The sequence below is a fragment of the Acanthaster planci genome, linkage group LG02 (genome assembly GCF_054643075.1).
Source record: "Acanthaster planci isolate LZ-2023a linkage group LG02, COTS_SCS, whole genome shotgun sequence".
In the NCBI taxonomy this organism is placed as follows: domain Eukaryota; kingdom Metazoa; phylum Echinodermata; class Asteroidea; order Valvatida; family Acanthasteridae; genus Acanthaster; species Acanthaster planci.
The window spans coordinates 4,475,539-4,501,950 of record NC_141778.1 but is presented as its reverse complement, the minus strand read 5'-3'; the positions used below and the strand labels follow the sequence as shown (position 1 = coordinate 4,501,950).

At 41.9% G+C, this 26,412-nt stretch overlaps 1 protein-coding gene across 2 annotated transcripts; it reads right to left on the bottom strand.

Annotated features, from left to right (window-relative positions):
* Positions 1 to 32: 32 nt before the first annotated feature.
* On the bottom strand, positions 33 to 26,365 carry wdr35 (WD repeat domain 35). 2 transcript variants are annotated; one of them, XM_087132547.1, is made up of 26 exons: positions 26,185 to 26,365; positions 22,817 to 22,934; positions 22,236 to 22,310; positions 20,813 to 20,905; positions 20,244 to 20,345; positions 19,662 to 19,822; positions 18,158 to 18,323; positions 17,534 to 17,679; positions 17,130 to 17,348; positions 16,096 to 16,188; positions 15,226 to 15,246; positions 13,312 to 13,372; positions 12,334 to 12,548; positions 11,465 to 11,628; positions 10,877 to 11,087; positions 10,114 to 10,242; positions 9,625 to 9,713; positions 8,482 to 8,685; positions 7,524 to 7,803; positions 6,710 to 6,985; positions 5,952 to 6,026; positions 5,251 to 5,319; positions 4,275 to 4,407; positions 3,545 to 3,761; positions 3,037 to 3,105; positions 33 to 2,326 (listed from the first exon to the last, which is right to left on the bottom strand). In XM_087132547.1, the coding sequence occupies exons 1-26, from the start codon at positions 26,206 to 26,208 to the stop codon at positions 2,161 to 2,163; spliced, it is 3,576 nt and encodes a 1,191-aa protein (XP_086988673.1). In that variant the 5' UTR covers positions 26,209 to 26,365; the 3' UTR covers positions 33 to 2,160. The 2 variants fall into 2 exon arrangements, with proteins under 2 accessions (XP_086988673.1, XP_022083410.2); XM_022227718.2 differs by lacking the exon at positions 15,226 to 15,246.
* Between the last annotated feature and the right edge of the window lie 47 nt (positions 26,366 to 26,412).

The following is a 26,412-nucleotide window of genomic DNA, read 5'->3' as shown; positions in this document are numbered from 1 at the left end:
AGACCGACGGACAGAATACTTAGTCGAATGCATAAATATATATGTAATTACTATTTATTACAATATACATTTCTGTATTCACGTAATAGATTTACATCATTAATTTGATCAAACAATTAAGCATGAAACGCGAACAGTTGACTACTAACACTTGCTATGTCACAGCACAAAAATAACTTCATAAATATTTACACACCCAGGCAAACGTAACTGTACAGTTTAAAGACTAGTTCGGACTTGGTGATATGTGAATACGAGACACCAGACGTTGAGCCTGTGTGACCTCGCGGCAAGCACTCGACTGTCAATCTTTCGTGAGATCAACTTTACCTTGCACTAGCATTTGCATGGAGCGCAACATCGCATACTTCACGCGAATTTCACGACGCAACGTTCAACAGGTTTCATCGTAACATCTGCATTGCTCTTCATTTAGCTCAACCAACGCAGCCTAAAGTTATGGCCAACCTTCGAATCCATGTTCTCCACTAACTTTGACATACAGACCCTCCTACAAGTTGACACTTGGCTTCCAAGAACATTTCTACTTTTAAAGTCATTTCAAGACAATATTATTTCTAAAGTCGATCGCTACTGGTTTTAAATGTTTTTGGTTGAACAACGAGTCTGCATCTCTTGAAATCTTGTGGCTTTCTTTAATTTTTTAGTCCTTTTAGAATAAGGTTCTGGTTCTAACAATGTGAATCACTTCGTCCCAGCAACTCTCTAATGAGAGATAACCCTATTAGTCCACAAGGTTTCTGGATGCATCTGTGTTCCAAACAAACAGCAGAAGATAGACAGTTATCGTAATACAATCTATTACTGATATTCCTTGCATCGAGCAGTATGGTTCGCTACTAAAATGGACTAAACGTTGCAAAAGGAATTCTGAAGGCAAGTTCACACTTGGCATGAAAGTGCATAAAATGTGTACTTGTGACGTCAGATTAAATATTCATGTAGCTTATTCCCAAAGTTGAACAGGTTTCAGCTCAAGTAAATTTCAGTGCAACTGTTTTGTAACATAAATCCACTTTGCTTTCGCGTTCCCCTGAAGAATGGTACAGCTTCAACTTTGGAGGGTTCATCCATCAAAATATCATAAATAAGTCTCTGGAGCTGAAAAAAAAAGCTAACGTAACTTTGGCTAATTCAAGTAAAAAGGCTTCACAGATTAAGAGTTTCTGGTGGTTTCCATACATAGGACCAATCTTCAAGTGGAAGGTAACACCTCAACGTTCAAGGCATAATGAGAGCAATGAGTGTGTCAAGATGAGTATGATGGCTAATTGAAATTCCGAGTTTGAAAAATGTTCAGATGTGAGCAAAAGTAATGTCATTTTGCATCACTTCAGAATTCCTAAACATAATGAAGCAAGGTTGGATGTTTTAGAGTTCTAGAATGTGAGTAGCAGTGTTTGTTATTACACTCCAGTTGTCAAATATTTAAGTCTATATCAAATATTTGTGGACTATTTAACTATCTTATGTTGGACACATCCTTAAACTGGGAACTGTCAATCTTATCCCAAGCTCTCTATGATCAAATCCACATATAAAGCAAGATATGGGACAAAGGGCACCCCTCCCCATCTTTGTGTTGGTCATTGTTTGATCGGAATCTCAGGAATTCCTTACAGACATCTAGGGGGAATGGGTTAGGTAACAACAGTCACAGTGAGTTTGTTTCTGCATTCAATCGGGGACCCTGAACAATAGAGGACAATAAGGTCCCCGATTGACAGAGGGTCCCCGATTGACAACTGTGTACAAAACATATGAGTGGTCTTCAAAAAAAGTTAAAGTACAAACAAAAGAGGAACAATAGGGGGTCCCCAGTTGCAGGCAAATACACACTTGTATGAGTGTGTTTAGGGATTGGACAGGTAAGGGGGGTACCCCTCCGTCCCATGTGATGCTGGGTATACAAATCGACAGTGAAAATAAAAAGTGACTTCTTTGAAGAAAATGCATGGTGGACCACTGTATTATGAATCGCTTGTAGAGCGTACTACTAGATCAGTGTACTGACCACCCAATCAATGATTGAAATGGCCTGCCAATGATCAGCTGACCATGAACTACCTCTGGCAATTGATGACTCATGCCATGAGTTCTGGCCACGATTGGGAAAGGAATGAGCGGTCATCCGAGTGTCTAGATCTGCGAGTGACAAAGAGGGCAGGTGCTGGCCGTCCGAATCTCGCCCTCGTAAGCTCGGTGCTTGCAGGTGTCGCACATCCAGAAGAGGTTGTCCATGATGGGACGGCCTGTCACAATGCACGTCGGGAACTTGGTGTCGCACTGGGGACACGCAGACGACCTGGGAACACAAACGGAGAGTCTGTTAATGTGCGAGGTGTGAAACCACAAGCTTTGGAGCAGAGATTTGTTAAATGGAGTTAAGAAAATGACTTGCAACTTGACTTTTGAAAGTGAGAAAAATGAGTTTGGACTTGACTGGCAGGGAAAACAACTTGTTTATAACGCTGGAATTTTATGAATGAGGAAGTCAACATTACATATTTGTAAAGTAGGAAGGTAAAACTGAAAAGACAAAAAATGGACGATGTATTTAAGACTGAGAATGAGTCCTGGTAATAATTGAGCACAATGGAAGTAACCACAGAATGACAGATATTACTATTGAAAGTATGAATAATGATGTCAATTTGGAGGAGGGAAGACTTGGGGAATGAAGAAAAATCCACCAATCACCCCCAAGACTCTTCTGTCAACAGTTAATAAGGTATGCGCTCTCTTACAAAGAGCTATGGTTACGTGAATCTTGCACAGTTCTTTAATGAAAGTGCACCAAAATGCATGTAGCAAAACTTGAACAATTACACTTCAGAACTGGGTTGAAAATAACGCCCTTGCATTCTAACAACACTAGTTCACTGCACAGGTACGGAGAGGTTGACTCCTGATAGCTCGCTCCCTTGAATCCAGGCAAAATGCAGACGTACCCTAACTCAGTGACAGCACTCATTGACTACATACAAAATATCACATAGATCTCTGATTACTCACCAGTCTGGGAGCATTGCCTCACAGTTGGGACATTCTAACTTGTTGGTCCGTGAATCTTTGGGGGCATGTCTGACGATGAAACAGAAATCAAGAATTACACTGTATGAATTACTCCACTGTTCAGGTGGCAGGTTTAGGTATTCCAAAGGTTTGCTGTTTTGTGGGTCGGGTTTTCTTCATGGAAGAACGACATTAGAGAATTAGTGAATTTGAGTGACCCCTCATCAAGAGAGCTAAGACAGATGTATGTCTTAGCTATGCCTCTATAAATCACGGATTTGTAAATACGGAACTTGAAATAGACATCTCCTCACCCCGAATTCTTGGGGGGCCACATCACCATTTTCAAGCTCTGCCCAGAAATGTCTTGTTTTGACAACATTCACACCTTGTACAAAAAATGCCACCAGTGTTGCACATACTGCAACATGATTCCATGAAGCCGTTGTAGAGAATCTCAAGGCCTTATACATGTCCCCTGGCCTTTACTAGTTAACTCCCGACTTACTTGGTAAATATCTCCAGTGCCAGGGCTTCGTACTGCTCCTGCTGGGCAGCGTTGAGGGCATCGGTGGATTCCAGCTTGATGAATGCCTTGGAGCAGGTCCCAAAGGCTCTGTTGGCACAGGCCGCTAGGCCCAGGAGAGAGTAGATGTCCACGGGGTCTAGGATGTCGTCGTACTCTCGCAGATGGAGGGCAGTCTTCATGCTGGCATCAACATAGCCTGGAAAAGATACCAGCAGAGGAGATAAAAGACGGGTCTCACTGACATTCTGTGGTCGAAGTTGTAGTTGGTTCTTTTTTAAGCCCAACAAGCATATCAAATCAATGTAGTACGACAATTCAGCCTGAGAAACTAGACCGCGTGGTCCGAGTATTTGCCAGTGCTGTGGTTGAGTCCATCACACGTCCAATCAGTCACGAGTCCAGTCACAAGACCAATCATAAGTAACGGTGAATATTGACAAAGAGATGCGTTGGTCGCGGGTAGTTTTATTTGAATATTTGATCGACTTTGGAATACTCTAGTATTATTCAAACTGACTCAGCCTAAAGGACAGTTTAAAGGGTGGTGTTTGAGCTCAAACAAGAACGTGAAATTGGAGCACTAAAGTTGAAACGCTACATTTCAACACAACTGAATTTTGCTGCAAATGTTTTGTAACGCAAAATTTGCTTTGCTTTCGTGTTTGCCTGAAGTGCGAACCGGACATTTTCAGACAGTGCAGGGCCTTACCTTGATAGAGCTGCCTCTGAGCCAGTAAGAAGAAGTGGTAAGCCTCTGCACCTCGCCAGGCACTGTCAATGACCTTGGTGTCAGAGCTAGCCATAGCTTCTTCCTCCAGCAGACCGGCTAGGGCTGAGGCAGCCTACAATAAGGAATGGGAGGGTGATTATGGGCTCTTAAAGGGGACTCGGCTGAGATTGCTGTGCGCAGAATTACTATGTGGAAACGGCACTAAGTCTCTGCATCCAATGCTAGTGACATATAATTCAACACATTTAACCAAACTTTGGAATGACACATCTGAAATGTGTCGTGTTTACACGTGTCACACGTTTCTTTTGGGGGATATGATTTGACAATTTTTTTTTCCAATTGTAATCATTGCAATATCCGCCCTTGTATATCACAGTTATGATACACATTGTTTTTATGAAATGAACAAAATGTCATAAGTGGAAAGGTTTGCGGTAGCACCATGCGAAGGAATATATCTCTTTTGAGCATGTGTGGTTCTGAAAAGAACCGGGAGTATATTCAACGTTTCGTCGTCAGGGGACTGTGTCGTCATCTCTTGACGAAAGACTGAGCACGCAGTCCGAAACGTTGAATATTCTCCCGGTTCTTTTCAGAACCACATATACTCATAAGAGATATATTCCTACGGATGGTGCTACCGGAAACCTTTCCATTTATTGCTATCTTTCACCATGAATTGCCTGAAATTCCATCGAATAAAATGTCACACAGAATAGGTTCAAGACTAGCCCAAGGTAATACTTATGTCGTAGAAATAATCTATAGATAAGATCTGACCAAGTTAACAACCCAGAATATACCTAATTGTTAGAAGAAACATTGAGGATGTCAAAATAGAAACTTCTTCTTGCTCTCGTTATTCGAATTAATTTAGTAATATACAACATCCATCTTGTTTTGCACAGACTATAGTGAACTTGTAAAATATTACAACGGCTTCACAACAAACCTCAGCTTTCTTCTTCGATTTTGCTTTCAGTCTGGAGGACAGCTTCATCTGTTCATGGTAGCTCTCAATCTATGAAATAAATTATACCAGTGAGAATGATAACCTGTTATGGATCTTCACTTCACTGATCACTTCACAGAATTTAGGAAGACAACAATAAACTCCATTTTGAAAAGAGGAGACAAAAAATATCTGAAATGGCTGCATTATACAGTCAAATGATGGAGATTTTGGGGCGTAAAGTGCACCCTTGGTCTGTGAAGTTGAGTACATAGATTTCACCTTTCTGCACGGTACCACAAAAGTCTAAAATAGAAAAAACAGAGACGGCTTTGCAAAATGAAGGAAAAATATTCCAAAGTGAACCCACTGCTTAATCGTTATGCACACCCTCCGAACCCAGCTCAAAGACTCAATCAAAGGACTCATAACTCAACCTTGACACTGGATATTTCAGACCTGCATGGGGAGAGTCGGAGGGTTGGAGGTCTTAAATATTATGTCACGGTTATCGCTTTTTGTAGCAATGGCCTTGATTTTACATTGCAAGACAAGTTAAGAACATAATTTTCAATGTCTCAAAGGAAGAGGGGTTTTTCTGATTTTTGATTTTCTGGCTTGCTGAATAATTCTTAACTATGAGCTTTGCATCCAAGGGAAAAGAACTCTTCATTTGTTGAGTTAATTATATTTCAACATACCAGCAAGGCTCCAAGGACGTACAACTTCTTGGTTCGAAGTGGCTTGACTTTCTTCTTAGCGTTATCTTCAGCAATCTGCTTGTTAGCGACAAAAATGGACAGAGTATTAATTTAACCATAAGACAAGCCAGAGAAATGTTTTCTCGTACAGTTTCCAAAATTTCATAGCAGAAGCTCTTCCCCCGATGCTACGTGCATGTTTGGACGCCATTGTCACGAGAACTAGACTTTAACAATTCTTGCAAAATGGTACATTTCACAAAACAACTGTCGCTACTTTGCTCAGACAATGCTGAGTGAAAAGTGCTCAGTAAATGCAAGGACAGCAGCACAAGGCTGTCATGTTGTTTAAATTTGAGACTTTGCACTAAATGTTACAGAACTTTTCCAAATAAATTTGGGTGTAAGCTTAAACTGAAGTACTGGAAAAACCCTAGCATATAATTACCAAATTTGAGCACCTTTCTAGGTGTTCAAGGCCTGTCTCAACACTTGAATACCCCAGAACCTGCATGCCTGGGTAACCATAATGGGAGTGTTTACGTACCAAGGTGTTGTCGAAGGAGATATCTTGGTGTCGTTTGGACACAAGCTATTTTTAATTGTTGAATACCCTGTTTTGTCCTACCAATTTACATAAACATGCATATGCATTTACATGAATAAATCTCAGCAACTTTATCCCCCCCCCTTTTAATTTGAGGCATGCTTGGATACCCAGTTTCCAAACACCTGTGACTAGTTTACGGATGACTCACACTGAACATCAGCTTGGCTGCCTCGATGAAGTGGTTGGCCTTGCGGTAGAGCTCAATAGCCTGGAGCTTCTTGTCCTTCTCCAGGAGGTGAGCGGCGTAGCGGGCCAGCAGGCTGTCAATCTCCTTGATACTGTGGGTCTTGGCCAGCTCCACGGCCTGGTCCCACTGGTTCAGCTCCACGCAGCAGTCCACCGCCTTCTTGACCTGGTGGCACTTGAGGTAGGCTGCTACAGCCTCCTGACACATGCCTACTGTCACAAACATGGCGGCTATATCCTGAAGGGGGTCAAAGGTCAAGGGGGAAGAGAAGACAGTCTGGAGTCTGGCTCTGGAACTATGGAGCTAAAATATGAAGTGTACTTGTATACCCCCCCAAAAAATGAAACCATGAAATCCAAACCTGAGCATTTGTACTGCACGGAATGTTAATGGAAATGCTTAAACATGACATGCTAAATTTAGAGTACATTGTTTTAACTTATTGCTGTCAAATTTCATTATGTTCTATCACTGAACTCAAAACACCTGCGTAAAAAACAGCTTCAGAGTAATGCTGAATGTGGGGTTGGCACAATAGTAATTTAATATAGCTGCACCTGGCAGTGGCACTGGAAGTTAGCTGCCCAATTCCCACTGCTGTATACTGAGGATATCACAAGACTGTGACAAATGTATTCCTTTGTCACTGATGACCGTGTTATGATTGGACCTGCGAAAAGACTTGTGAAGGACCTGGCTACAACTCCTAAAGTTAAACCCACACCTGGTTTTTTCACGCACACTGCTCTAGGAAATCAGGAGAGTTGATACATACAGGGAGGAGTCGGTGGTTTTCCGGCAGCGAGTCAGCCAACTTCTGCAGCCCAACAAAGTCCTCCAGCAGGTAGTAACACTCGGCCAACCTCTCCTGGTTGTTGCCCTGCACGTAGTAGGTGACGGCGTTGCTCCACTTCTGCCGGTCGGCGTAGTAGTCGCCGATGGCATTCCAGGCCTGCTGGAGCTGGGTGTCGTCCCCTCCTCCGCTGCCCGCCTTCAGGAGCTGCACCACGCGGAACCAGTCGCCCAGCTTGAGCCGCAGGCTGACGGCAAGGTCCCTGGCAATCAGAAAAACCAAGTGTAACAATTGCGGCCAACAGCCAAGTTTGTTTCTGCTGGCTGATGGAAAAATGTTGTGGGAAATTTTATGTCAAATCTGTTGCCTCTTAGCACCATCTGTACCATCATAACTGTGTCTAGAACACAATATTCCTGTCTTACTTCATTTCACTTCAACATTTCTTTTAATTCCAAACAAAGGAAGCAAAATATCAAGTTTTTTTTCCTTTGGCTTCAACTAACTTATACATAAAAAGTGGCGGCAACAAAGTCATTTGTCCTGTTGGATTGAGACAATGAGAATGTGGTGACCACAGGAGTCTTCAAGTGCATTCCAACAGTCAGAAAAATCCGTCGGTTGGTATACAATTTCCAATTTTTTTGACCTTTAAATTACTTCTGTTCTCCAGGAGAGGGTATGAAAAGACCTCTTTTACTTGTATTCCATAACTAATGTGCATTTCCTTTGTATGTACAGTTGAAATGAGAGGAAAAAACTGAGGGAAGAAACTGACAAAAAAGAACAGAAAAACACAGCAAATTTAGCTTCAAGGAAAACGTGAAAGTCACTCACTTGTAGCATTGGGAAAAAAGGTATTTTCACTAGATTGCAGTATATGAGCCAAATTTGAGACTTGACAGCAACGATTTCAGACAGAGATGGCAGAAATCCCTACCTTCGATCCATGTCCATGTACATCCTCTCGGCCTCCTCAAACCTCTTGAAGTAGGCGGCCACCTCAGCGCTTCGCATCACCTCACTCTGGAGGTTACCCAGCCTCTTGACAAACTCGATGCCCTGGTAATCCTTGCAGCGCACAAAGGCCTGCTCGGCCATCTTCAGATCTAGATTCTCCAGGGAGGCCTCAGCGAGAAGACGCCTGCAAGCGCCAGAGGTGATGATCAAAAGTAGATATAAGAGTCGGCTTCAAGGATGGATCAGGGAAGCGGGCAACGGGAACCATGGCGACAAAATTGAATCCAAAATCTTCTCTTTTTTTTTTAAATAATGAGAGAAAGGCAAGTTTATGGGTCTATTTCATTTCCCTTCCAAAAGCATGTAAGGTCTATGTAAGGTCTTGGGCGGCACCAGATTTGGTAATAAAGGTACAACATGCATTATTCATATCATGTGACTTATGATATGCGGAAGTTGTGCAAATGACTTTCAACATGCGTCAGGTTCAAAAACTATGTTTTCTTATTTAAACACAGACCAACATCACAGTGATGCGTTTTTACGGATGTTCACAGCTAAGCACTCACCAAATATCCTTCTATAGCCAAAAAGTTGCCATAAGCGCATATAACAAGAAATTTAGCTAATTTCAATTTTTGCAATGTCACGCCACCGTACGATCAGGATGTACGATGTCCCTGCTCACTTTAGCACTGTGAATTTGATCTAGTTTTCCCCAAACCTGGAAATTTATAGAGCAGATGATCAACGGATAGCTGAATATGGAAAGTTGTTATACAAATAATCTGTTGGCGTATCTTAAAGGCGTTACAACCACCTAAAGATGGCATTTTCTGCAGAAAGTTTTGGACCTCGAGATCAGGATGCCACTTTTGTTTTCAATTCTCGGTTGAGAGATGTCATAAACTTATTATATGGATGACTCAATATAAGGCTCAAACAAAGCTGTTGATTGGCTCCCTCGGAAAGTCGAGGGAAAAACAATGAAAAACATAAGAAATGAAAACAAAATATCCAAGACCTTCCTGCGATAACGAATCGTGTGGTGATAGCGCCCTCTATCGGTGTGTGCATGCGGTTCGTGTCGCGGAAGGTCTTGGAACCCAGACTAGCGACTCACCAAAGTCTGGGGTGGGGGTTGTCCTCGATGAACTGGGCTGCGTCTTCAATTCCAACCTTCTCGAGCAGGTCTCGGGAATCACGCAGAGACTGCATGGCAGACACAGATAAGAAAGATGCAGGTTATGAAACTGAAATAAGCTCAGATCTTCATACAAAGAAACCAAGAAAGAAAGACTGAAATTGACAGTCACAGTCTTTGTACAAAAATAAAGGACACTCGTTTATAGAGAGTAACAGCTTAACAGAAGCCTATACGGATTGAGATATACAGTAATGGATGACAGACACAGTGCAACAAAGATTGTCACAGTTGTGAACTGTTACTCACAAACACGGTAACAAATATGAGCACAGGCATAACTTCCAAGAGCAACATGTTACTTTTGCATATTTCTTCCTTTCACTTAGTAATCTGGTTATTCATGTCCTCAAAGTGTAACAAGTCATAGAAGCAATGTTTTAGACCATCCCAGACAGTCCTAGATACCTTAATTTCCATGTCCAGCATGTTATCCTTGCTGGGATGCTCAGGGTCTTTCAGGATTTCATCCAGGAGCACCGACTTGATCTGGAGGTCCTCAAAGTGACAGATGTAGCCAGAGCTCATGATGGGTTCCTGTTGGCCAGAGGGAAACAAGTGGTGACAAATCAGACCAGTCAAAATAGTTCGCTAATTAACCTGCTGCAATAGAGGGATTGCTTGGCTGCCATCTTGCAGGCCAGTTCTTTTGTTCCACACTGAGAAAAAGAGCTGTCCTGCAAGATGACTACCACGCAGAGCGTTTATTGACAAAGAACATTCAAATTTTACATGTGAAATCGGTGGAGAAATACTCTTTCAATGTTCATGATAGATCACATGTCTAAAGCTCCGGCTTTCCATGCAACAGACCTTCTTCACAGGGAAGCCATGTTTGATTGTGTTCCCAGAATTAATCTTATCCACTTCAATCTGTTAATCCTCCATTGTTCCCCTAACAAAACAAGCACTAAAATTGTCTAGGATTTGTCTCTTTGGGCATTTAAAATGTCCCAGATTGCAGAATAATTTAATGCCTTTTATTTTTTTATTTTCTTGGGAAGTATACTTCCAGATCGCCTTGTCTGAGGATCACCTTCAGGGATCCCAAGCCACGACATGTTGCACCCCCATTATCATAATCCTTGGTGTGCCCTGTTTAGATGATTAAACGTTTCATCCCCACCTAGGCCCACAGCAGTGTTCAGGGGGCCGAGTCTCTACCACCCACCTCTGGATCCAGGTTGCGGAAGATGTACATACGGGTCTTCTCCATCATGGCAAAGAGCTCGGTGTTGTCCTCGGCCCACTTCATGTCCCAGACGTCCTTGCGCTCAAACTCCAGCTGTTGGCCTTGCACCTCTTGGCCTTCCCCGTTCACCCACTTGGCTTCCAGGTCAAAGAAGGTCAGGATACCGGTGATATCGATAACGGCTAGGCGGCTGGGGGGGTGTTTAAAGACAGGGGTGTAAGGTGGAATTGTAATGTCCCGAGTCAAGGATTCAAGTCCAACTTCAATGGGTCACAATTTGCGGGGACCTGACTCAACTCCAGAGGGAAATGACCCCAAGTCAAGATCGACATTTGGGGGAGGACTTGGTGCTGGATTTGGTGACTGCTAATACAAGACTGAACCGTATTTTTCTATGCTCCAGACCAACACTCATGAGAAGTAGGAGCTGTGTTCTCTGTGGTTTATGGGATTAAATTGCAGTTTTTGAACCTAAATTCTTGTGTTTTTTTTCTTTTTCGAGAAAAACGATTGTTAATTAGGCTAGTTAATTGTTTCACAGACATAAAACATGTGTGTGATACTCACGCCGAGTTGCAGTTGAGTGAGAGTGCATGAGGGCGGCAGTTGACTGTGTGCTTGTTGGTGAGGGCCAGGTGGGGGAGTGAGTAACGGTTGAGTGTTCCTGACTCCCGGCCCACAATGAGTAACTTGTCTGACGCGCACACGCAGCAAATCGCATCATTGGTCGGCTGTAAGACAAACCAAACAAACACCTCAAGTAGTGATTTTTCATGCTGTTTATTCCGTGCTGTTAAATTTGCTTGTAACATTCATGGTTCTGCAAATTCAGGGCTCTTCTTAAGACTTGCATTCACTATCAAACGACATGAAAATGTCAACATATCAAATAACTGTGAGGGTTCTCCAGAGAGAGCAAATAAATATGTTCACTGACCTCACGAACTGACACATGTGTGACTTGCTTGGACAATATACAGGTTGATGTAATTTTTGTTTTCACAAAATGAAACAAAGCACTATATTGTTTACTCAGTGCATTTTTGGTTTTCAGAAACCGAATCTTTCTTAAATTTCCCGAGGAAGTTAAGTTTTTGTTATACCACTTTATTTCACAAGTATATGGATGAAGCATAAAATGAACGCCAAGCCTTTAAAAGAACGGGAGTCAAAATAACTGATGAAACCAGAAAAATGTTTAAAACTAATTAATGCTCTTACCGTTGGTTCATAACCAATCCTATGATGGGCTCTTGACCACGAGGAAAACTGCCTGAGATATTTACGAATGAAGGCCGCATTCGAATCAGCTTACTACGGCTTGGAGTAACACACACACCTGTGGGAAGTAGCCACAGCCGCTAGCCCGTGGCTTCCACAGGGGTACGTGCGACATAGCCACAGCCGGAGCTTTTTCGGGCACGGCCTGAACTCACCGCAAAGGCCTTGCTGAAGTCCAGCACGGAGTCGCCCGCTCCCGAGGGCGTGTCGTCGACATGGTAGACCCTCTCCCGGCTGTCTTTCTTGCGGCCCACGGCCTGGTTGACCTCCATGGCGGTCAGCTTCTTGGCCGTCTTGAACTGCCAGACGTAGAAGGCCTCCTTGGAGGCTGCGATGACGTGGGTGCGTGTCACAGCGATGTAGATGGGCTCTGAGAGTGAGTACACAATCAGGAGAAAGAAGTGACACAAGACTGGAACCAGGAACCCAAAACAAGGAGTGTCTAAACTGCAAAAGCTTAACCCTACAAAATTTGCACTTGTTAAACTTCTCACTGTTCTCAGTCTGTATTTCGATTTGCCATTTAGTCTACTACATGTATATGTACATTCCCACGTATCTTAAAACTAAATGACCAAAATTAGCAATCATTCTTGGTTTAAAGAAAGCAGCGGCCCTAAAATTCCTGCTAAGCTTTCCAGTCTGTCATGCTGTCCTTTTGAGGATAACAGATCAAAGCTCATTTCCAAAGATTTGTGTTTGGGTAAATTGATGTGAGTCTTGGAGATGCACTTTGCCTGCATACTTAACCTGAGGATTTCCATTTTGGGGTGCAAGTTGCAAACATCTCACTGGTCAGAGAGGCATGTAGTAAGCGTGTAAAGCCTGCCTTGTTCTAATGTGTACATGCAATTGGTTCAGTGTAATTCAAGACTAGGCACGGAAGCTTGAATCAGGGTTATTAGACCAAAAAACACTCTTGAAATATACAGTATTCATGGAGTGACAAAGCTTGGTCAGGCTACCGGCAGCAATGAAGCAATCATCTTGAAGATTTTGCAGAATACTCTAACAAAAAATGCATAAAAATGACCAATGCTTCTTTCTACATTGAAGCACTGTATAAGGTATACCTTGAATCAAAATGTCCCATATTCAATAACCTCTGAAAAATTCCTACTGATCCAGCTCACCAATATCAATGTACTTCGACTCCAGTGGTGTTCCAATTGAGTTGCACAGCACCAGCACGTACTGGATGAAGCAGAGAAAAAGGTCACCAATTTTAGGACTTTATTCATATTTTTGGTCGGAAGTTTCATCATGAGCACCCAGATCGGATGGAGATAAGGTGAGAGTTTACAAAGAGGAAATGAAGCTTGCTGAAAAACAAAAAAAATATTCTAACTGGGAATGTCTGGAACTGCATGGTGGATGGTGCAACCGTTTGAAATGAATCACACATTATTGTACACAGAAAGACATGGCCACTTTAAAAATTGTAGTGATGTTAGCAAACAAAAGAATGGTCCAATGACAGTGGCAATGTCCCTACTGTGCTCATATTTTACTCATTTAATGTCCCTACTGTGCTCATATTTTACTCATTTAATGTCCCTACTGTGCTCATATTTTACTCATTTAATGTCCCTACTGTGCTCATATTTTACTCATTTAATGTCCCTACTGTGCTCATATTTAACTCATTTGGTGGTCTTTACCCTTCTGGCATTACATAAATGTACCTTTTACTAAAACTCTTTGCAGGTTTAAGAACATGTACAGGAAAGGCATTAAAAACAGTTTTCTACGGTGCTCATGCAAGCTAGAGCGTCTACCAAATGTTACATAGAGGGGACTTGCTCTACCTGTTGATTGGGTATTTGAACCTATCAAGTTGTAAAATGAATAAGGTATTGTGCACCTGGTTGGGAAAATACAGCGTACTATTATTTAAGCTACGTTTGATGTTGTATTTGTTGGGATTTGAAACAATGTGCAATATTTCTAATTCTAAGGAACTTTGCATAGGAACCTGGAGAAAACACAACTCACAACAAATATCCAATTAAATGTTGACTCAGTCGATCTGAAATGATGTGCTAAAATGCACAAGAAGAACGAAAATCCTAACCCACATCTCCTTTATGGAAAGAATTTCTGGCTTATCCACATTTAGCAGAACATCATGATTTAGTCAGCTTTCACTGGTCCAGAGCATGTAACAAATGACGCATACTTGATAACAGTGAGAACGATTCAATTGCCTCCTGTATTCTGTTTGTTATCAAAATTTGCTGAAGCCTTTCTGGGTCTCTTGTAGTCAGATTTAACTATGTTTGGACTTCTACAAGGAAAAGGGACACCTTAAGAAAACCATTATTCCACTACGTGTGCAAAAAAGGGTGGCATACAGTGAACACTCAAACAAAGGTCACTCACTGGGGGTGAAGGGTCAATTAGGTAAGAAGTGGGGGTAAACTACATCAGCATATTTGAATATTCTGATGAATTTTTCACCTTTTATTACCCTGAAAAAAAACCTGTATCACAGCAGGGCATCAAACAGTGGTGTGAAATTCATGCAAAGATAACGAAGACCTCAAAACAGAGAAACTACAAGAGCTTCATGAAGAACTTTGGAAAGTTTTGAAATTAGACAGTTAAAGTGCTGAAGAAAAAGTTTCTTTTTCATGTAACAATGGCGGCAGTTTTAAAAAAAACTGTCTTTGAGATATCAAAATAAGATATCACAGCAAAGATGGCCAAAACAGTAAAATATAACGAGCATATTTTTGTAGAATTCAATTAAAACAAGTGTTGCAAATCAGCTCATGCATTTTCCAACTGATGAACATTCATCCTTTCCAAAAACATATGAGAAATACAACTTCCAAAAACATGTAGAGCTAATGAACTCTAGGCATTTCGTGAAACTTGCCATGTAAATTTCTGAACCTTCAGTTTATAGATGTAAAACTTGTGCAAAATGAAAACAAAGTTATCAAAATACACAAAAATGTGAACAAAACCTGGCAAGAAAACACAATCAATCTTGTGAAAAACTGGCAGTGTTAACCTAGTGGTTGTGAAAGACACAAGAATACCTGCTGAGGTTCTCCGACTTCCTTTAAGGAGGGATCCGCAAAGAAAAAGACGGCAGGGAATTAAGGAGGGTGTAGAAATGAGAAGAAAAGCACGGGGCAAGCAGGATATTGAAGCATTTGTTCATATGTGCAAAGGGAAGCAGGTTAAATTTGGGTGAAATGTGGATGGAAATAATGAAATTAATTCAATACGTTGCTGCAAGTCGTACTAATTTATCACTTTGTGGACAGTGGCAATTGCTGAATGGCAGTTATAGGTGGGAATCTATGTTTAATTTGATGAATGTTTAGAACAACTTTCCCATTACGTTTAAATGTTTAGCCAATGCTTCAACAGAGGCTCACCATGTAAGCATATGTAAACACCTCATGGCAAATACTGCCAGGGCTGGAAAGAGTTCAACTTGTGGCGAATTTGCATCACGGCTTTTCGCAGTGGCGTCACGAATTCACGTCGGTGTTTTCATTCCTTGCTGGTCTTGGACCAGACCAGGATGCAACGAGCACTGCTGACCGCGAGCAAGTTGACAGTATGTGCGCAAAGACAAAAGGAGTCCAGTAAAGAAGTGCATAGTCATTTGATTTTGACATACTTTTACGAGGGTAGTTGATCAGGTATCTGCTGAAACATTTTGTTTTGGAGATACTTCGTCACTTAAAACAGTGAACTCAGTAACATTTCAACAAAAATGGGAAAACAAAATGGACAAAATGCTGATTCTATGCTCACCCTGTTTGGTTACGTGAAAAACGGTGGCACCTGATTGGTTGCAATTTCAATGCACAGGGTGAATGTTCATTGCCAGAGAATATGATCTCAGCTGATGATACAATAAATGATACGATCCACAGAAAACTCGTCAGACTGACCTGTCCCATACTTTCGTCTGCCCTTGTCGCCAAGACACAGTGATCGCCGTATGCTGTGACCGATATCAGGTTGCGGACGTACTTGATATGACGCTGGCCGAAAGAGAGGAAAGAGGAGATTTTACACAACACAGATTTTTGAAAACCCAAAACAAATGAAATGAACTTACTTCATCTTGGCCTCGATGTTACCAAGAAACAAGTTTTGCTTTATCGTCGCTCTGTGAGTGTGCAATTATCATGTACTTAATTTCTCTCTGCTTTTTCCAAATCTTTTTAAGTTTAACTACTCTATGGTTGGACTTTGACAGTTGCCGGCCTCAGTCATATAGGGTGCCTGGCTAAAAAGTGTTTATCCCTAACAGCAAACTTGTCCATCTTGATACTCATCCATCAGTTTTTTAGTACTGAACTTGCTTGATACAGCTTCCATTCTTTATGCTCCTGAGGACCAGTTTTGAATTTTTTCAGGAAATATTGATTTTCTTCCCACCTTTGAGTGATTTCTTACTGTTACAGGAGGAATTATTGCTGTCACTGGTGACATTCCGTTCGGAATTGACACAATAACAGGCTACAATGGTTCTTAATTTGTCAACTATACATGCTTCAAAATATACACTGGGATTGAGTGCCCGAGTTTCTGTCCCATACAAAAACTGGGCACTGGACTCAAGGGAACCTGTACCGTGCTCTATAGCACACTAAATCTGCAGTGAAGGGAGCACTGACACCGGAGGTCCCACACTGTTTACTGAATCACAGCCTACCATACATATGAAGAAATGTAAACAAATGTGGCAACAGTTATCAACAGAGTAAGAAATCTGCCATCAGCCAACTTGTATGCCCTTTACCTCTATGATATGGGCGTCATCCAATACCTGCATGGCCAATACCTGCATTTGCATTGCACTACTAAACGCACCCCTATAGATGAACACCCCTGGTGTAACCAAGAAAATCACAGCGGCAGGCATGCCAGCATTGAGTTTTGGTCTTAACAATATTGTTCCCTGCTGCTGAGCGCCTACCTCCCCACTGACCGTCTCCCAGAATACCACGCATTGCTCGGTCCGCTCCGGCTTGGAGAAGGAGTACACCACTGTGTTGGCGCAGTAGCCCCACTTGTAGTCCGGCCGGATGTTGGCAAAGTAGATGAAGGAGTCCACGGCCAAGGCGATGCGGAGGCCACCGCCCTCCCAGGAGACTGAGGTCAGCTGCTTGCCTGGCACCTTCAGGGTACGCAGGTGCTGATGATGTGGAAAAGGGAAGGGAGACCATACTAGTAGGATGAAATGTCAGACTGTGTATGAAACCCATGGCTTTGACTATGAGTACCTACGAGGCAAGTGACTGCAAGTCCCATTGGCATAGTTTCAACACAGTGTTTCCTTAATGTGACAACACATCTCAGTCCAAGGCCACTGTCGTTTACCTCCCCAAAGGGTGTGTAGAACTGCACCACGTTGATGTCTTTGTCCTGCTGGGCTGACTTCTGGGAACCGGCGACAGCGAGCGCCGAGCCGGTATGGTTCCATTGTATCTGTACCACGGTCATACCAGTGTCTATCAACACAGGGTCTGAAAAATTACAGTAACAATCCATAAAATTAGAAAGAATTCCTCTTTGCCTCGCTGAGTATTCGCTTAGTTCAGATATACTGACAGCAAAGTCACTTGGGCAAATTCTCTCAGAAGCGAAAATGGCATCTTATAAATTGTTTGGCCCAATACATCGGATTGGAACTAGCCAGCCGACCTCAGCCAGCTCAGTGGTCAAGTGGGAAGACATCTATGCTCGTAAGCAGGGGATGGTTGATTCGAAACCTAAGTGAGTACGCTGGTGAATTTTGTCACAAGACAACACTGAGTATACAGAGCATATGAATATGTATGTTTGTGAGAAGCAAATCATCTAACATGAAAATAAGAAATTAATGCAACTTTGCTGAGGTCAGAGTGAAACAACAACTTTGAAAGGATTTTTCTTAATTCTGCAGTTTGGCAAACTTCATGGCGGTTGAGGGTGTAAATGTGGAATCTTCCTGGAATGACTTACTCTCGTCGTTCTCGTGCTTCATGATCTGTGCTCGCCCGTTGTCGAAGCATATCGCCAGTGTGGGACAGCTGGGTTCCACGTAGCCGTACTTTCCGTTGTACCAGTCGATGCCCGCGATCTTTACCGCACCGGTCACGTTGGCCAAACAGTAAGTCACCAGCTTGTTCTGGAGAATAATGAGTTGGTAAATGGTGTCACACTTCAAAACAACTACAGTAGGTGAATTTATTGACAAATTGCGTGGATTTTTATGCACTTGTAAGAGGTGATGTTTCACAACAAAGTTGCCCCCAGCGTGCATTCATGGTATTATTTTCAGTCAAAACTTAAACTTTTGACTTGCAAAAAATGCCAAGATACCGTGGCTACGTTTGGGATGCCACCCTAAACAGAATCACGTGCATGAGATTTGTCTGACATTTCTTACTGTAACTTCACTGTTTGTGACACTCTGAGATCCCCCGATGAATGTTTCACGGAGCTACATATCCTGCAAAACACTGCTCATATAAACTTTATGTGCCAACACACATGCTAGAAAGCTTGTTGGCTGGTCAATTTCTTTATGGTAACCTACGAAGCTCAATGTTCTGCTCAGCCACTTCTCCATTAACCCTGCTATGCTGAAGTCACTCTTTGGATCACTCAGTAAACACCTCAAAGAAGCACAGCTGTGTCGTGTTGTGCAGGGCACCAACTCTCTCTCACAGGAATATCAGATTGCACTTTTGTGCTGCCCAACAACTGTGCTTCACTGTTTCATGTGCACAATTGTGCAGTAAACCAAATAAAGTGAAGAGGACTGCACAAAAGACCCTGGGTCATTTTGTGCTGGCAACCTACTGTGCACACACTGAACCTGTGCATGTTTGTGTTCCATATAGAAAACAGAAAACACATGCAAGAGAGTGACTGTGGGCACTCGTGCATATTTGTGCTGTCAAACCAAAGGAGGGTTAAACCTGAGTGACTGACACTGGCATCAATTATCTCTGCCCTAACACCATCCACACTTCGTCTTAGTCCATCACCACCCTTCACAATGTTATGAGGTACGGTATACTAACACACAGTCCCCTTTAATGCAGCTCTGAACACATATTCTAAACTGCCCTAGACTCATCCTCTGTTTCATCAAATCTCCCCCCCCCCGGTACTCTACCTCTCTGTCACATGAACACTTCCATGTTTGGGTGACGACAATTTGTGGACCACTAATTGATTTTCCCTGGTAACATGTGCATAAAATACATCTTGGGTACCGGGTAAAATCGACCATTGGTGTACAAATGGTTGCCACTTCAACTTTACCCACATTCCCACTCTGAAATGGCCCTAAAAGAACCCACCCCGTGTTCCAGCAAAGCCCAACCCCAACTTTCCACCTCTCTCACAGTTCCCTGATGAACCTCTGAATTGCTCTTTAAAACTGTCCTGGCCCTCCCCCAATACTGTTTCTGTTGAGCCCCGCCCCTACCCTCAATTCTGATGTACATGTACTCACACAGACGTTTCCCTGGCTGTCGTAGATGTGAATCTCCCCATTGCTCATGCCAAACAGCAGCAGTTTGCCGTCCCACGACCATTCCACGTTGGTCAGCTGCATGCCTTTGATGTCTTTGCCCCAGATTCGATTGCCATCCACAGACCCCACGATCACGGCGCCTGAGTGTAAAGAAAATGTCACTTATTTAATGCCTTTGTGGATTCGGAGAACATTGTTTACAGAGTCAGTGTTTACTCTTTGAGTTTGCAATGAAACCTGATTGGTGCATTTAGCTGTTTACAAAACTGAATTTGATATCATTTTGGTGAATGTAATTTTGTTTAATCAAAGAATGCAACACTAAACAGTCATTAATTTGCATCTATAATACTCGTGAATAAGTAACACAAACATATCAATCATACAAAATAAATTTTTTCAGGTTTAAAATTAACTTCCTTCTTCAAAATAAAGTAGTGAGTAATAATATTACCAATATTCTTTTGCTGCATTGTAACTTCATTCAAACAATTTAGTATCTAGTAAATTGAGACATTTAGTATCTGGTTGCTTGAGGTTTGTTGGTTGAATTACACTGACCATCTTCATAGACGATGCATATCTTCTGGCCGTCTGGTGTCCATGCCATGCTCCGTACTACAGACTTGTTTCTGTTGTTGATCATCTCCTCATACCAAGAACCTAAATAAAGCAGAATGTCAGAACGCCCACGGTCAACAGACTTATCACACACACAGCGTTTGGTAGGAGCAACAGAAACATGTACGGTGCTTGGGCCAGCAGACCTAGTAAACCTAGCACAGGATCAACATGTGTGGAAGAAGATTGTGGTCAACTGCTCCGCAGCAGCCGAATGATGATGGTGATGACAGTTGGGAGAAAAATAGACTGGTTTCCGTCAATTATCACATCCACTCTGTGTAAACTGTTCCTGGCACTGTGTCGCCTGCCAGTAAAGGACAGCAACACATCCTGCATGTAGTTTTGCACACTTGTGAGGCAGACTACCCATTATCAACTTTTCATTTGAATGTGCACAAATGGGCAGACGTTATGCAGATACACCAAGCAGAATAGGCAAAAACTAAAAATAGAAAGAGCTCAAAGCCCTTGAACACAGGTGATGATTATATTTTTGACTACCTGACCTTTATACAGCATCCATACAATGATGAGGCCATACTGGTCACTGGTGGTCAGCTTTTGGTACTGGGAGTTCCAAGTTGTGACCTGCACGGCACCTGATTGTATAATTGGAATATAATAAGGATACACCAAATATTCATATATGCTGCACATGATACTGCAGCCTTAGGGGCTACTGTCATATAGAGCTATACATATCAGACACGTTAACTATTGCTGTTACAAGAATGGCCACATGCACAGTAGGACCATGTCTAAATCACCTGACTGTGGCCGTCAATAATACACAATTCTATGAGAAACGGCTATCGATGCTAACAGCAATTTTGAGAGTAACACACATGTAATTTCTAGTCTCAAGCATGTTAACTTGGACACGGCCTGCATCTTTTGACATTTTGGATGATAATGCATTTACTGCCAAGGAACTGTTGTCTGAAATGAACAAATGTTTCTCCTTTTCTGTCACTTTCAGGACACTGTCCCCAGTAGTGGTGAAATGAAAGACCAGTAACTTACTCTTATGCGACGAGGATGAAGAAAATATCAGTCCAATGATTACACCAAGGGACGGTTCTCCAAATTTAAAGGTTCTGTGTAATGCAATTTTTCACTACAGCCTTTCAAAATGCCCATCTTTTTGGTCTAAAAAGGCTCCACTCAAAAAATTAACAAATCGACAGTGATTGGAAACATTACATACTTTTGTTACAAAGAAATCTTAAAACCCACCAGTCAAAATTAAGCTTATTTTTCTGTTTCGCTAATGTCGATGTCAATAATCAACAGAAAAACTGTGATTTCATTCCAGGGAGAAAACCTAAATGTTGTATAAATTTGTTGACAAAAAAGCCAAACTGCTGGAACATATTTTGCTATCCTAAATGTCCTTTTCGTTGGTGATTCACATGTGTAAGGACATGGTAACAAGCCAGCGAGCTTTCAGATATGACTTCAATGAGAGACATTTGGGTTCATAACTGGAACAGAAAAACCTACAGTATAAACTGAACTGTGGGTTTTCCCGGGATGACATCTTAGCAACAGCGCCCTCAGTCATGCAAAAAAGCAAGGACAATTTTAAATGCTTATCTGTTACTGGTTAATGGTTTGAGGGTGCAGAGGGCATCCATGTAAGAAATTAAAACCATTTAGACGAAAATCTATGCTCAAAAATTAATAATAACGAGATTATAAGACCGGCATCACCACAATCCCCATATGAAGAGTTAGTGGAAATAAAAAAACACATACGCAGGGAAGGGTTGAAATGGACTTCCCAATACACTTGGCCCTAAAGGGATCTCCAACAAGAGCAGGGTATCAAGTTCCACAAAAACTGTGCCTCATAGAAATTCATCGCATGGAGTCTTTAACCTGAGTGTAGAGATCCCGATTGCTACAATGACCGGTCATTCTTCTTACCTCCATGGCCTTCCAGCGTTTGGTTCATTGACAGGTTGCTGGGTGCTGCAAGCCCTCGAATTTTGGCATCTTTACCTGTATAATAGAGAAAAGTAAAATATCCAAGCAAAAAAAAAAACAGGTGATTTTTTGACTGCTGAAAACTGCTCCTATCACAGTGACCTAAAATACAGAAATCAAAAATTATTTTGATCAGAGCATAATCTTTCTAAAAGGTGAAGAGGCCTTCCACAGGCCCTGCCACACATGGTTTCACGGGACAAGTCACGGGGAGCAGGATGTGAACAGTGAACCAGGAATGCTTTTATCTCCATTTTCTAGAATACCTTGTGGCTTGGCTTGAGGCAATACGTGCCCCCAACTGCATGAATGACACAGCAAGTTATTAGGGCCGTTTGGAGTTGAGAACCTTAAAAAGAATCACGAACAACAACATCAGTGAGAACTCTCTACATTTTCACCCACACAGTGTCCATTTTCATCGAGCAGCCAAACAGAAGGAGACATCAAAACAAGGATTTCAGTTTACTTATTCCAATAAAAGCTAAAACATACATCAGCCTTTCCCTGCCCCCACTTACTTGTCTGTATCTCTAGCTTGAGAACTTTTAGCAAGCCGTCTTCCCCACCGCAGGCGATGAAGCCCTGTTCCTGGTTCCATGACACACACCGCAGCTTGGTGTTGTTGGGAATGGCGATCTAAATGATGGGAGATAAAACAATCGTCAATTATTCCATTTGAAATATTCGGTTACAAACAGACCTTACAAACCGTAGCTTTTAAGCCTGGTTATGGCTTGATGAAACATGTGTCCCTGAAGAAGCCGACTGTTGAACTCGCAGGAAACATCGTTGACCTGTTTCACTGTATACATTCACTGAAGAAACCATCTTACCACATGGGTCTCATTGCTAAATATAGGCCAGACGTCTGAAGAAACACCATTTGTTGTTTATATGAACTGTTGAACAAACTGCACGCTAAACTTTTCTCTCTGTGACCTGTGGCTCTAGAGGATTTATTTCAGGGGAAAAAACCAAGATAGCACTAGGCCAAGCCTACAATGTAGGTCTGAATTCCGTCTTATAAGTATGAATTCAATCAATGATCAATTTAAGAAATCTTGTTGACATTCTCACTGCACAAAGTCCATGTGGGATTGGGTGACCAAAAGACACACATTTTATGCATGAACCTAAGGGGAAAGTAAAAGTGAACTAGTCAAAAATCAATTTAATATTTTCTTCACTTCAAAATATATTCTAAGAATCGGTACATGCCTATCTGCATTAGTCAGACACTGATGCCTTAAACAATTTCAAAATGAATTAATTTTCAGCAGTTTGGAAGAACAAACAAATTCAAGCTCAAAATCTAACTGTATTAGAACAAATAACTACATGTATAGCTCATGTTTATTTTCCATCCTAAAGGCTATATCATAGCCTTTAGGCATTAGGACGGAAAATAAACATGAGTTTACTCATTGGTCAATGTGGGATGAATGAGCTTCAAGTCCTGATACTGACTGACTGATACCGCTTGATACTATTTGTAGGGATGTTGGGTTGTCGGGTTTTCTGTTTGTCTGTGATGCAACTCTTTTTGTTTTTGTTGTTTGTTTGTTTGCTTGCCTGTCCGTTGGTTTAGGTTTGTCTGTCTGCCTGTCTGGGTTTGGGCTTCCTGTCTGTCTGTAATGTTTTCTCTCTTTTTTTTCTTTTTTTGTAAAATTTGGTGTTGCGGTTCTTTGGTGGAAATTTGGGGTCTTCTGGATTTGTTATTTGTATTTGTTGTTGTTGCTTCGTTTCCTGTGTCGTCATTTTTGTTGTTTTCGCTGTCGCTGTTGCAGTCACTGTTGTCATATTTTGGTTGTCTTTGTTGTTGGTTCATTTTTGTTTGTTTTACCTCAATTTTTTTTTATCTATTTTAGTGCAATAATAGGGAACCCATTAGAAATAAGTTGCAAAACTTTCATGGGCTATCCCTGGTATTACCTGATGGGCTATCCCTGGTATTACCTGATGGGCTATCCCTGGTATTACCTGATGAGCTATCCCTGGTATTACCTGATGGGCTATCCCTGGTATTACCTGATGGGCTATCCCTGGTATTACCTGATGGGCTATCCCTGGTATTACCTGATGGGCTATCCCTGGTATTACCTGATGGGCTATCCCTGGTATTACCTGATGGGCTATCCCTAGTATTACCTGATGGGCTATCCCTGCTATTACCTGATGGGCTATCCCTAGTATTACCTGATGGGCTATCCCTGATATTACCTGATGGGCTATCCCTGCTATTACCTGATGGGCTATTCCTGGTATTACCTGTTGGGCTATCCCTGGTATTACCTGATGGGCTATCCCTGGTATTACCTGATGGGCTATCCCTGGTATTACATGTACCTGATGAGCTATCCCTGGTATTACCTGATGGGCTATCCCTGGTATTAGCTGATGGGCTATCCCTGGTACTACCTGAGGGACTATCCCTGGTATTACCTGATGGGCTATCCATCCCTGGTATTGCCTGACGGGCTATCCCTGGTATTACCTGATTTTGTATACACTGTGCAATTCTCGTTCATAGTATTTTTGTATTTTATTATTTCTGTCACTGTATTTTTGCTGAGGCAATACCAAATCAATTCAATCATTCAATCAGTCGACTGGCCGATAATTACTCATTGACATCCATAATTTTTGTCCAAGACAGAAACTGACAGTCATGGAGGTGATTCTCCAAATTTTCTTTTTCTTCATCCCAAATCTATAGCTTGATGATTTGGTGTCAGTACAATGCAACACAGTGTGAAACAAGTATGGACCCACATGTACATGTAGCTTGAACATCTGAACAAGGTGAGGTTAAATAGACCTAAAACATAATGATGTAATGCAATGTTTACTGTGGTGCATTGTGGGTGAAAGGTGGGGACGACAGTAGGCACGCCATTGCTAGAACATCACGCACATGGAAAATTGTCCAAAAGATCCTGAGATTGAGAAGGCCTATACTTTCCAAAATTTTTTGTGTTACATCTTGTGTGCCACTGTTATGTATCAAGCACACGGCGAACGCCAAAGCTGCATTTTTCAAGCTTCCAGGACACAGCAATTTTATTCCGTCTAAAGTCGCGCGAAGGCACGCATGACTGACGATTGTGTCAGCCATCTTTGATTTCTATCCCACTTTCAGTTTTCAACCACAATGCACTGCGGTAAACATTGCATTATGTCATCATGTTTTAGGTCTATTGAGGCATCATGTCATAAAACAGATTAATATTCAGCAGACATGCAGGTCAAGTAAGGGCAGATGACATGCCTACTTTGCTCAATGGTGCGTGCAAATGGTTTTTGCAGTAATTTTGTTGATAGCCTATGGCATCCAGTGTCAGATTTAATGAATGGGCGACAAGAACATGAAGAAGAAAACCACAAAAATGATAAAATATATGCAGAGGCCAAAGAAATTTAGTAGAGGTCTAGGCCTATGCATTTAGGCAGGTTGCTTGTGCCTGAAGAGATCAGCAAACCAGATAACAACCAATGTGTTCAGTTATCCGGTGTGTTCTTTTTAATTTCATGTAAAGGATCGTAATTTAAGTCTTATCATGTTGCTATATTTATAACCACAGTCTTGGATTACAAGTTCTCGAGATCCACACATGCCAGATGAGTAAGATTTGGCTTACACTGGGACTAGTCTAGGACTAAGAGGGGAATTTTTGACTATCAAAGTATTGGTTGGTCAGTCTTTGGTCTGCATGGTCTTGGAGTCAGTCGTTTTTGTACGTCTGATCATACACCCGTGTACACGACAAGAGGCGGCACCCAGACAAATCAAATGCGTAAAAATAGATAGGCTAGGCTGGACAGCAGGAGACTTTCAGTTTGAGTCATTCTCATTTAAGACTTCAGATCTCTAATTTACAGCTCTTACCTTTTTGCTCAAATATATAAACATATTCGGTTGCTCAGAACAGTTCTGATATTACGTCATGCTAAGAATGGGAAATGGTCAGCTCCTGAAAACCTTTTTTAACCTGGCAAAAGTACAACAGCAGACGGCAAAGCGTTTCTCGTCGCGATGGTATTTGACCTCAAAGTTCAATGGCCTGTAACCAATTTTGCGCACGCGCAATTCAAGTAATTGCCAAGTTTTAGGCCG

Bases quoted from the DNA above. Each gene is read 5' to 3' on its own strand.
- wdr35 (XM_087132547.1), bottom strand. From the start codon at position 26,208: ATGTTTATATATTTGAGCAAAAAG. The intron at 13,373-15,225 runs GTATTCTTGTGT...TGCTTCATCCAG, and splicing joins AAGTCGGAGAACCTCAGCAG to TACGTGCTGGTGCTGTGCAA. The intron at 9,714-10,113 runs GTATCTAGGACT...TCTGCCATGCAG, and splicing joins TGCTGGACATGGAAATTAAG to TCTCTGCGTGATTCCCGAGA.